Genomic DNA, 11,801 nt, shown 5'->3' on the forward strand with positions numbered 1-11,801 from the left:
TGATATTAGCATTAGCAGACATTAGCTCACTTTGTCCCGTAATACCGTGAGAATCAAGAATAGTGTGTTAAATGTCAATGGAATTAATGAATAAGAGGGCGCTTTATATCAACATTTACGGTAAAGTTTTTCCCGGCCGTCTCCTGCTCTGCGACCAATGAGCTGACAGCGGGAATCCCGCTCATCTCATTGGTCGAGGTACTGTCGCTTGGAAGAAGATACCGGAAGACAACAAAGCAACAACTTTTCCTCACACTTTCTGTTTGCACTATTACAAGAGGAATGTTCTGCTTTCAATGGTTTTATTATTAATTATTATTATTTATTATTAAGTTAAGTAGGACAGGTTTCTGTTAATTTTGTTGTTTTGTATTAAAAATAAATGATTGAATTATAATTTGTTTTGCATGTGTTCATATCACTCAAAAATATGAATCTAATTCAATTCAGGTTTTAGTCAAATAGTTAAAAAATCGTTTCACACACAAAAAAAGGGCTCAAAAAAATAAGGTGTCCCTTATTTATTTTTATGGCAGTTGGCAACCCTAATGGTAGCAGCAGCTAATATCTGGGAATTATTTAGCCATGAAGCAGTGGAATAAGGTTGCTAGCTAGCTTAAACTTGTTTGGTAAAGAGGAAATGTATAAAGTACTATCTCTAGTACCCAAGTGCAAAAAAAAATATAGTCTTTTCAGTCTTTTTACGGATTTAGGAAGTAAAAAGCTTGTTTTTATGTGTTTGATGGACGTCCATCTTGAATTACAAACCAAAACAAATAAATAAGATGCTCAGGTATCAACAGTTTCATATTAAAAGACAAATAACACTTGAAAACATAACAATTACAGAGATGAGTGTAATTTTTGTAGATATTTTATTATCTTTGTACAGTCCACGCAGTGAGGACAATGTTCCAACCAGTTGTTTATTTGTAAAATACCACAGTGTAATTTACAGATTGGTAATAAACAGTGACAGTAACAGAAGAATGAACATCGGGTAGAAAGAAAAAAAACGAAACAAAACAAAAAAAATGTGGGATCTCTCCGTCTGCAGACCGAATCTGTTTAGGTGAGGATGTCGTGGGCCTGCTGCTCCACCAGCATGGCCATGTTCTTAACGTCGCCGCACCAGAAGTCCAGACGCTCCTTCATGCCTTTGATCTGAAAACAAAAACCCACAATTAGTCCTGACATGCATCAGAGCAGGAGGAAATGTTTACTGCTCTAGTGACAGCATTTAAAAAAAATACATGGCGTAGAATGACCTCCACCTTAAAAATAAGACTAATCAGAAGGGGCACTGACAGCGGAGTCTCTTTAGATTCATTAAGAAACACTTCTGAACACTAATTTAGCCTTGAAATTAACTTGTAATCCTAGAGGTGCGTTTACCTTTGCGCCTCAGATATATAATACTGGCGCAGTTATCTAAATAAACACATAAAAACGTATACAATTTGTTTAACTGTTTACTTTCAGGAATTTTGTGAATATCTGCTGATGTTTTAAGTCAATTTTATGCAGAAATGTAGAAAATCCTGAGGGATTCAACGCCATTTTATTCAGCGTCTATTGTAAACAGTGAAGTTGGAATCTCTGATTAGAACAATTGATCAGGTGGAAGATTAACTTGTCCATGTAAATGTAGTTATAAGTGTGATATTTGATAAGAAAACGAACCTGCGGCAGGTCCAGCACTCTGGGCTGCACCCAGGTCATCTGCACCTTCTGGTCCACCTCATCAATGTTCCCTTTGATCAGCCCCACAGACAGAGCCTTCATCACCAGAAGCTCCACCTGCAGGAGGCAAACATCACAAACGGTCAGGTAAAACTACATCAGCTCCGCGTGATTAAAAATAGAGCTGTAACAATATTCTCTCTGGTGATCGAAGTGGGTCAACAGATTTACTGACCTCGTTAACGGGGATCTTGGCACTCTGACCGATCTCAGTGAACGTCAGCTGTCTGTGATTCGCTGGACGAGTGAAGGTCATCTGGAAGGAAAAGGAGACAGGAGTTAGCATACAGAGCAGCGATTCAGAATAAAAGTTATTTGCAGATTTTGATCAATAATGAAAAATATATTAAAACAAACAAACAAAAAACATGATGTGATGAGACTATTGATTCTGGGGGAGAATTTACAAACTAGCGACCAGTATTTAAATCAGCTCCTCACCTTTACTGAAGCGATGAACACATTAAAACACCACTAAATAAAATCCAACACATCTAAATATGCTTCGTCCAAACTTTGATTTATAACACATTCTTCATAATTCTTAAAAAGAGACAGAAACCAATTCAGGTTAACTATGGTAGGTAATATGCGGCGTCATTTTTACTTCACAAATGACGTATGTGGTCAATCTGCACAGGATTAAAACCACAGACAATCATAAATGACTACAGGACCCCAGGTAAAACTGGTCCCGTGCAAAAAGGGCATAAATGTGACTCACCTCCATCACGCAGAGCAGCTGTATCTTCTGCATTAGTTTAGCTTCGTGTGCTGCAAGGTCAGGCTATGTTCAAGAGAGAGAGAGAGAAAATTAACCAGTTAAAGGTTGATCCACATGAGCAGATGGTGCCGTTCTGATCTTAAGACATTCATGAAAATGGAAAGCAGTGAATTTTTGAGAAGTTCTAAATCTCAACACAAATAATTTCTTCCCACGGTAGATTTGTTTGTGTCGTGATTCATAAAAGGACTAGGCTAATTACTGAAATATTAGTTGTTGTCTAATATTAATGTTGAGAAAAACGGGGTTTTGCAGTGGCAGCGTGGAGGGGGGTGACTCCAGGACGCTGGAATTCACTGTTACGCCTTCTTGAGGTGTCGTGGGCCTAACTTAACGAAACCTCAGTGAAAGGAGGTGCCCACTTGAAAACCCCAATGACATGCTGCATACTGCTGTTGTTTAGGCCAGGTTCCTGATGTCTTCATGTTGCTTGGTAGCTATGGTTAGCTGCTGAGCGGGCCATACAAGCCAGCAGCGTTAGGTTAGCTTATGTTTCACAATGTTTGAATTATCTTCTGCTGCTCTGTGGGCCTACAAGCCAGCAGCTTTTACTTAGTTCATTTAGATTGTAGGTTAAGTGTCATATCACATGACTGTTGGTTTGTTAGGGTTTCTCAGTTGAATAGGGCCTCTAAATGTGTTTTGCCTGGGATCTTGGCACAAGGGATTGTAACATCTAGTGTATTAATGAATCTTTTTGTCAGTGTACGTCTGATATAATGTGACTCACCTGTTGGCCCCATGCCGTCTTGAAGCCCTGAAATTTCTCCACGTTGCCTCCATTGAAGGCGTATAACGTATCGATGAGCCACTGTTTGTCTGTGTTCCTCAGGGACTCCAGCACAGGATGCATCAGCTGCAAAAGACAAAACGGCAGACGTAGCCGTTACCACTCTGAGCTTCAGCTGAATGGAAAAAACCAACAACAACCACTTTGCTCGGTGTAAATCCCACCAGCTCTCCAAAGTTGTAAACGCCCTCTCCCAAGAGTCCAGCCAGTCCGAGTGTGAACGCCCTCTCCTGCTTCTCTGTCTCTGTGGACAAACATTCAGACACGAAGATATAAGCGACGTGCTTCGTTTTGTTTTTTAAAATTAGACTTAATTCAGATTTTCTTCCCGTCCCGCTCACCTGGAAGGTCTTTGATGTCCACGCATCCGAGGTAGCGCAGAGCGTCCTTGTAGTAGGAGGCGTGGTTCCCGATGATGCGGTAGTATTTGCTGGAGAGGTCGTAAAACCGGCCGTGGACCGACGTCACCCCGGGCAAGTTGTTCAACATTTCCTCGACCTCTTCAATGAGTTTCTGGAAGTGAAAGAAACAAACAGGGATAATTGTAGACTTTTAGCAGAGTCGGATGATGTTACTAGACATAATAATAAACATTTAAATGTCCCATGGCGGGATTTAAAATCTGCACTTAATCATGTCTCATAGGAAATACTCTGATCAGGTAGCTATTCTCCAACCCTAAATCTGACATTAAATTAAGTCCGACTGGATTTATTTTGATTTATTTAAACGTTGATTAAAACATTATGTGGTGGTTAACAGCAGCAGAACCACTTCACCAAGTTTCTATAGTGACTGATGTTTTCCCGTGCAGTTTAAAATCTCAGGTGCGAAGGAAAAGGTGGATCCAACACCTACAATTTATTTCAGTAAGAGCCGGAGTTACAAAGCCATGTGTGAGTTGTAAAGCAGCAGCGTTTTTGTGTTTTTGGCGCTCTGCTTCACAGACACATCACGCGTGAACATCACAGCGGAGCGTTATTTCTAAATGAGGTGCGAAACGGATGCTTTTGCGTCAGCAACCTGCAAACAAAGAGAGATGAGAGTTTAAAAGGTTTCACCTTTGTGGCAGGAAGATCGCTGATTTCCAATTTGAGACTGCCGATTGAAGTCCTGCAGAGAATGGAGGCTTCGTCGCTGCTTTTCACCTGACGGAGACAAAGTCTGATCAGAAATACAGTTTAGAAAATGTACATTTAGAAAGCCCTGAACTTACCTTCTCCTTGGTCTTCTCCAGAAAAGTGATGGCATCTTTTGGATCTAAACATTAAAAGAAAAAGAAAAAAACGTTTTAATGAAACATCATCATGAAACAAAGAACGTCCTACAGAAAACATTGCCTCCTGTTCTCACCTGACATCTGTCTGGCGACGAACAGTATAATCTCCACCAGCGACAGTGGATTGATTCTGGTAAGGGAGCAAGAAAAAAATAAAATAAAATTAGCAGCAGAACAAACAGGATCCAGTTACATGTTTCGACTGAGCGATCGCACAGTTTTCATCTCACCTGTGTTCAAAGTCGCTGATGAAGTTTTCATAAAGCTACAAGAAGAAAAAAAGAAATTCAGAGTCAACGTCAACGGAGTCCTTTTAGTGGCCAAAAAAATCCACGGCATTATTTACAACAAGTCTCAATCAACAGAAAAGCTGCATGTGGTACTTTTAGTCCGTTAAAACACAACTAGTTGTGTTTTGCACTCATTAGTCTTTATCACTTACGACACAGACATGGAAATAATAACTTGATGTTTTTATTTGACATTAAAGTATTTTGATTTGAGGTCGAGTTCCTGTCTCTGTCCACCCCCCAGCCCACCCCCGACCTTTCTGACTGTCTTGGACTGTCATGTACGCTCACTATGCATATATTATTTTCTTGATAGACTGATATATCTGATACGTTTAATGCTAATTTAATTCTACCTAATTACATCCACTACTTTTTGTCCGTAGATCTGTTTCAGATTCACTATCAAATCATTTATAGATATTTAAGCTTCAAAACTATTTTACTGACGATTCATAAAAGCAACAAAAGGGTGAAAATTTGTTAAAGACAAGTCGCTGCATGATATTAACTGGTGCCAGGGCACATCAAGATCAGTGCATACTCATTACAGGTGTATTGCAGGTAAACGACTTCGGGTGAGGTGCACGTACCTGTATGAGGCCATCTCCTGTTTTGAAGCAAGGATCTTTGACAAAGTCTGTCAGCTTCAGAGTCAACTGATGCCACAACCTGTCAACAACAAAAAATATATACATACGTATTTTAACAACAGTTATCAGCAAACACAAGAACTGATGAAATAGTCAAAGCCCTGACATGTCATGTTAATTACACATATACTGAATATGCTCCTATATATTGTAAATATGTTCGTGTTATTGATCAACAGAAAAATAATGATTATTCTGGGACTTTGGTTTGTTTAACCAGCAATTAAGTTAAAATTTTAATATGTCAATATGTAAAAAAAACGATAAATATCGTATTTAAAAGTTCTATATTCTTTAATATTAGTTGATAAAATACTAAAAAGATTATTACTATGGTGAAGTAATGTAAACTCATGCATAGCTTCCATGCTAACAGCTACAGAAAACTTGAGACAGGCCAGTCAGTTTTATTCTATATTACAGGTGCGGGGTTAAAACCTAAAAACACACAAGGTGCTTTTTACCTGCCGCTATTTATTTGTTCATAAAATAATATTAGTAGCCGAGTTATGAGCTCTGTTTTCAAAGATGAAGGTTTCTCTTTAGCATTAGCTAAACCTCGGCTACGACTGCTAGCGTTAGCTCCGCGAATGACTCAGCGTGCAATTTCAATGAATGAGCTAGCTAACGTTAGCTAGCCTAGCGGTTAGCAGAGTGTTTTCAACCCCAGCTAGCTGACTTTTTTTTACCTTTTGTTGTACAACTCCTCCAGCCCGTGCCACTCCGCCGCCATCTCCGGCGTGGAGCTGTTGCTCTGCTGCTGTTTGAGGTACCCGGCGACATCTTTCATGGTAGCGACAAAATTAAGTTTAATCTACTTCAGGACTGGTGAGTGTTGTTGAATTTTCAGCTAACGTCAAGTAGCTTTGCCGTGTTGTGGGTCTGCGCTGCTGGCTGCTGCTGCTGCTGCTACTACTTCCGGAGCGCAAGGGCTGATGGGAAATAAAGGGGGCGTTTCTTTAGCTAGCTAAAGCTAATAGGCGCGTTCGACTTCATGCAGATCTGTGCAGATCTGACTTGACGTGATGCATGCTGGGTTGTCATGCTCATAGATCTCGAATATGATTGGTTAAAATGAACTTGTTCTACCCAGCATGCATCACGTCAAGTCAGACTCAGACAGATCTGCATCAAGTCGAACGCGCCTAATATGTCAATAAAGTTGATATTTTGACCTCTGTTAGCGTTATGATTTATATCCTGGTGGATCGTTTTACATTAATATAAGGCGGGTAATTTAACTAAATGTGCGTTAAACCTACGCAGCAAACGATATGATAGATTTGAGAAGTTAAAGTTAGACAGAAGGAGGTCAAAGGACGACAACACATACTTCAGCAAGCTGTCAGTCACTGTTTATTCATTTTCTCTCATGTTTACTGAAGTAAATGCGCCAACAGGCCGTGTAAATGTTTAGGATTGTGCTTGTGTGAAGCGGTGAGAGTCTTGAGTCAGAGTCTCAGCTGCTCTAATGGCTTCTTCTTCTTTGGTGGGCTCCTCATTAATGACACCTGTCAGACTTTGTTGTTTACATCGCAGGTTGTGTTCAAGAACAAGCTGGAGTCTCTCTGCTGACGGTCAGTACACACACACACACACACACACAGATGCTGCAGAAACAATTACTGAAGGTGATTAATAAACTGTGTGCTGTTTTATAGGCTTTGGTCAGAGGAGACTGTGTCCAGCTGAAGGTGCACCTGCTCTGTCCAGGTACGACAACAACATCACCTGAGAGCAACACAATGCATGTGCAGCTTCAGGTTTAGACATTTATGGATCAGTAATTGATAAAAAGTTAATTTTGTGCAAATGACTGTCTAGTATTAGCCTCTGAAAATGTAAAATATTAAAAGATTCAGCCTATGAAGAGTGTTCCCCCTGTTGGATGTTTCTGAAGCACGGTGGTGGCAGCATCAGTGGAACTGTATAAATGTACTGTATATATTTTTAATTAATTGACATTGCATTGCAGAAATCTGTTTTCCTTACGGGAGCGAAGAGTTATTTTTTGTAAATTTATTTATTTAGCAGCGTGAAAACTGTTTGTATGTGATCTTTTCTAACTTAGAAATTTGTTAAAAATGTAAATGCAATGAAATTCTTACTTTGAAAACAATAAATAGAAAGAAAGAAATAAAACCAACAGACTAAAGGTGCAGGAAAAAAATTAAAAGTCAAAATACTATTTTTATTTTATTTCACTAGATTTTATTTTACTTATTTTTATTTTATTTTATTTAATCTTTCTTTTATCTGTGGTTCTTAAGAGTGTTTTTTATGTGCAACTAAGCTACTGTGACCAAGCAAGCAAAAGTCTAAATCTACCAAGCTGTGTTTAAACTTTTCCAATGTCAGGTTTTCTTATTTCAAGACCTCAGAGTTTTAATTTCTTCACAGACGGACACACTCCCCCTGGTTGAATGGGACCCGAAGGTTTTTCTCCCTTGGCGGCAGCGGTGGTGGGTCCGTCGAGCAGCAGACCCTGCAGGACATCGCCAAAAACATCCGAGAGAAGCGCTACAAGAGAGTGGTGGTGATGGCCGGAGCTGGGATCAGCACTCCCAGTGGCATCCCTGATTTCAGGTAAAAAGGTTTCCCCGAAGGTTTCCCTCTAGGATCAGACAGAACATGAGACGAAGTTCACTTGCTCCCAGGTCTCCAGGCAGCGGTCTCTACGACAACCTGCAGCAGTACGACCTCCCTTACGCCGAGGCCATATTCGAGATCGGCTTCTTCCACCGGAACCCTGACCCCTTCTTCGCCCTGGCCAGAGAGCTGTATCCGGGCAACTACCGGCCCAATGTGACGCACTACTTTGTACGTCTGCTGCACCAGAAGGGTCAGCTGCTCAGGATGTACACGCAGAACATCGACGGGCTGGAGAGACGTACGTGTTCGCCTCTGTCAATGTCACTCAGATTGTGGTGCTGATTAAATGATGGATTTGTTTTTTTTTTAAATATTTTTCCTTTGGGTCAAGTGGCAGGGATTCCTCCAGAGATGCTGGTGGAGGCTCACGGCACGTTCGCCACCGCCACCTGCACCTCCTGCCTGAGGAAATATGAGGGCGAGGACCTCAGAGTGAGTCACGACCCAGACAGTGAGCAGCTCAGTCAGAACAGACTGACCAGAGTTTTAATCAGATGTAAACCTTTAATAATCTGTTCACTAGGAAAATATTATTAGATTAGATTCAAATCCTTCCTCTTCTCCTTCCACTTTCCTTTTCTTCTCCCTCATTCTTGTTCATCTCCTCCTTCTTCTCCCCATGTTCTCTTCCTCCTTTTTTCTTCCTCTTGACTTTCTCCTCATCCTCTCCTCCTCCTTCTCGTCCTCCTCTTAGTTCTTCTTCTCGTTCTTTTCACCCTGCTTCTTCTCAGCCTTCTCCTCCTCTTCCTCCTCCTCTTTCTCCTCCTTATACTCATTTTGTATTCCTCCCTCTTCTTCTACTTGTCCTCATCTTCCCCCTTCTTCTCCTCCTACTTTATCCTTTATTCTTTATCCATCTCCTCCTCTTGCCTCTCCTCTTCCTCCTCCTTCTCCTCCCCATAGCCCTTCTTCTTTTCCTTCTTTTACACCGACTTCTCCCTCTCCTCCTCCCTCCCTGTGTTCTCGTGCTTGTTTTCTCCTTCTTCTGCTTCTTTCTCCTCCTATTTCTTTTCCCTTTTCTTCTTCTTCCTTGTTGTTCCTAACTCTCTTCTTTTCCTCCTTCTTCTCACTCTCCCTCTACTTCTTCAACTTGTTCTCCTCCTTCTTCCTCCATCTCCCCCAACTTCTTCTCCTCCTACTTCTCTTCCTCCTCTTAGTTCTTCTTCTCCTTTTACTTTACCTCTTCTTTTTCTTCTTCCTTCTTGTTGTTCCTCTCCCCTTCATTTCCTCCTTCTTCTCCTCCTCCCTCTCCCTTCTCCCCCTTTTCTCCTCCTCCTTCTTCCTCTTGACATTTTCCTCCTCCTCCTCCTTCTTGTCCTCCTCTTAGTTCTCCTTCTTCTCCTTCCCAACCCTCCCCTTATCCCCCTTGTTCTCCTTCCCTCTCTCCTCTTAGTTATTCTCCTCTTCCTATTATATGACTCCCTCTTCTTCTGCTTGTCCTCCTTTTCTTTCCTCTCCCTCCCCCTCCTTCACTTCCTCCTCTTAGATCTTGTTTTCTTCCTCCATCTTTTCATCCGTCTCCTCCTTCTCCTGCGTCTTTCTCCTCCTCCTTCCCATTCTCTCCCTCTCCTTGTCCTCCTCCTCCTCCTCCTCCTCTTTTAAATGCATCAGATGTGGTTTGGACCAACAATGTTTTGTCTTCCAGGATTTTATTTTGCCTGATTTGCATCGTCAGCAGACAATAATTATTTATTTTTGTGTGTCTCGTTAGCCAGACGTGATGAGCGGGACGGTCCCGAAGTGTCCCACCTGTAAGGGCGTGGTGAAGCCTGACATCGTGTTTTTTGGGGAGGAGCTTCCGCGACACTTCTTCAAGTATCTCAAAGACTTCCCTCTGGCAGACCTGCTGATCATCATGGGCACTTCACTGGAGGTGAGCACCAGCAGCCAAAAAACATAAGGTCTTGATCTGAAAACACAACAAAGTGCTCAGTTTGCGGCCGTTGACTCTGCAGGTGGAGCCGTTCGCCAGCCTGGCAGGAGCCGTTCGCAGCTCCGTCCCCCGTCTGCTCATCAACAGGGACCCGGTGGGGCCGTTCGCCTGGAGCCGCCGGCCTCACGACGTCGCGCAGCTGGGGGACGTGGTCAGCGGCGTGCAGGCGCTGGTCGACGCCCTCGGCTGGAGGCGGGAACTGGATGCTCTGATGGAAGCTGAGGAAGTGGGTGTCACGCACATTTATAGAAAATCAAACCTTTCTTTTATTCTGTAGTCTAAAACAAAAAAGGGAAAGTTAATAGTTCAGAGCTTCTCCAGATCATTTTCATCCTTTAACTTTAACTTTTCTCTGCAGGCTGCAACAAAAACAGAAGAGTGAGAGGATTTCTTCTTCATCACAGCTCGAGGTTTGACTTTACTCGCTGCTCTCCAGCTCCAGCTCCAGCTCCAGCTTCATGGGACGTCCTGCTGAGGTTCATGTGTTTAAACTCGACAGACTGCTCATTTTAGAAATACAGTGAAACTGATCAGATGTGTTTAAGACGCAGGTAAGTGATGAACAGTGAGGATGAGGAGGAACCGACACAGGAGGAAGAAAATATATAGTGATCAGTAGAAGGAATATGTTTTGGACAATTATATGAAGGACAGCACTCCTCCTCTTCATTCTTCTTTCCCTCCTTCTCCTTTTTGACCTCTTTCCTCTCCTGCTTCTTTTTGACATATTTCTTCTTCTTCTTGACCTCCTCCTCCTTCTCTTCCTTCTCCTCCTTTCTGTTCTCCTCCGTCTACTTTTACTTTTCCCTTCCTTCTTCTTCATCATCTTATCGTCCTCTTACATTCCCTTTATCTCCTCTTTCATTTCCTCCTTCTTCTTGAGCTTCTCCTCCTTCTCTTTCTGCCATTTCCCCCCTTCTTTTCCTCCTCTTGCTTCTTCTTAACCTCCTCCTCCTCCTTCTGTCCCACCTCATCCTTTCTCACCTCTTTCTTCTCCTGCTTCTTCCCCTCTTCTTCCTTCTCTTCCTCCTTCTTTGTCTACTCCTCTTTCTACTTTACCTTCTCCTTCCTTCCTTCTTCTTTACCTACTACGTCTCCTCCTCTTATATTCCTTTTTATTTGTTCTTCTTCCTCTTTTCCTCCATGTTCTTCTTCTCCTCCTTGTTCCTCTCCTCCTTCTTCTCGACCTTCTCCTCCTTCTAGTTATCCTCCTCCTCCTCGTCCCAGAAGAGATTAAGACGTAAACCTGGATAGAGGTGAAACCCTGGAACCAGTGACATGAGGACAGACATGATCACTTTCAGCCTCTACTTCATCTTCATGTTTTTCACTGAACTGAACGTCTGCACTAAAATCTGTAAATCATTTCTCAGCTGAATCCAGATGAATGTGTTGCTCTGGTGTTTGTCACAATAAAACTATTCAGATTGTTTTGATGGTGATGGAGGAGTCGTTGTGGCTCATTGATGTGTGATACCCTCACGTAAAACCAGCAGATGGAGCCAGAGGACAGTTTACTGTGGATTTAGACAACTGGAGTTTATGGACATTAATGGGTCATTAGAGAACAGGATCAGTTCCTCCAATCACAGGTGAGTATCTGGTTGATGACATCTTTATGTACAGTCCATGCCTCCTAGTATTATGACCCAGACGGTGACCAGCTCAGTCAGAACA

The 11,801-nt window shown here is 42.1% G+C and overlaps 2 protein-coding genes across 3 annotated transcripts; one reads left to right on the forward strand and one right to left on the reverse strand.

The window, feature by feature from the left end:
* Nucleotides 1–858: 858 nt before the first annotated feature.
* psmd13 (proteasome 26S subunit, non-ATPase 13) lies at nt 859–6,455 on the reverse strand. Its single transcript, XM_084541673.1, has 13 exons — nt 6,229–6,455; nt 5,480–5,558; nt 4,827–4,861; nt 4,671–4,726; nt 4,534–4,577; nt 4,379–4,465; nt 3,659–3,830; nt 3,482–3,561; nt 3,258–3,383; nt 2,468–2,530; nt 1,919–1,999; nt 1,684–1,800; nt 859–1,164 (listed from the first exon to the last, which is right to left on the reverse strand). Exons 1-13 carry the CDS (start codon nt 6,327–6,329, stop codon nt 1,069–1,071), a joined length of 1,137 nt encoding a protein of 378 aa, XP_084397799.1. The 5' UTR covers nt 6,330–6,455; the 3' UTR covers nt 859–1,068.
* Nucleotides 6,456–6,541: 86 nt separating this feature from the next.
* Nucleotides 6,542–11,555, forward strand: sirt3 (sirtuin 3). 2 transcript variants are annotated; one of them, XM_084541674.1, is made up of 8 exons: nt 6,542–7,116; nt 7,201–7,252; nt 7,940–8,125; nt 8,197–8,429; nt 8,523–8,642; nt 9,907–10,064; nt 10,147–10,350; nt 10,483–11,555. In XM_084541674.1, exons 1-8 carry the CDS (start codon nt 7,011–7,013, stop codon nt 10,504–10,506), a joined length of 1,083 nt encoding a protein of 360 aa, XP_084397800.1. In that variant the 5' UTR covers nt 6,542–7,010; the 3' UTR covers nt 10,507–11,555. The 2 variants fall into 2 exon arrangements, with proteins under 2 accessions (XP_084397800.1, XP_084397801.1); XM_084541675.1 differs by having other exon boundaries at nt 8,523–8,623; nt 9,903–10,064.
* The last annotated feature ends 246 nt before the right edge of the window (nt 11,556–11,801 follow it).

This window comes from Chelon labrosus (genome assembly GCF_963514085.1).
Source record: "Chelon labrosus genome assembly, chromosome: 3".
Classification (NCBI taxonomy): Eukaryota; Metazoa; Chordata; class Actinopteri; order Mugiliformes; family Mugilidae; genus Chelon; species Chelon labrosus.

Coding starts and splice junctions, on each gene's coding strand:
- psmd13 (XM_084541673.1), bottom strand. CDS start 6,329: ATGAAAGATGTCGCCGGGTACCTCAAACAGCAGCAGAGCAACAGCTCC. Junction 4,578..4,670: donor CGTCGCCAGACAGATGTCAG/GTGAGAACAGGA, acceptor TTTAATGTTTAG/ATCCAAAAGATGCCATCACT. Junction 3,384..3,481: donor TTTACAACTTTGGAGAGCTG/GTGGGATTTACA, acceptor TGTCTTTTGCAG/CTGATGCATCCTGTGCTGGA.
- sirt3 (XM_084541674.1), top strand. CDS start 7,011: ATGGCTTCTTCTTCTTTGGTGGGCTCCTCATTAATGACACCTGTCAGA. Junction 7,117..7,200: donor CTGGAGTCTCTCTGCTGACG/GTCAGTACACAC, acceptor GCTGTTTTATAG/GCTTTGGTCAGAGGAGACTG. Junction 8,643..9,906: donor AGTGAGTCACGACCCAGACA/GTGAGCAGCTCA, acceptor CTCGTTAGCCAG/ACGTGATGAGCGGGACGGTC.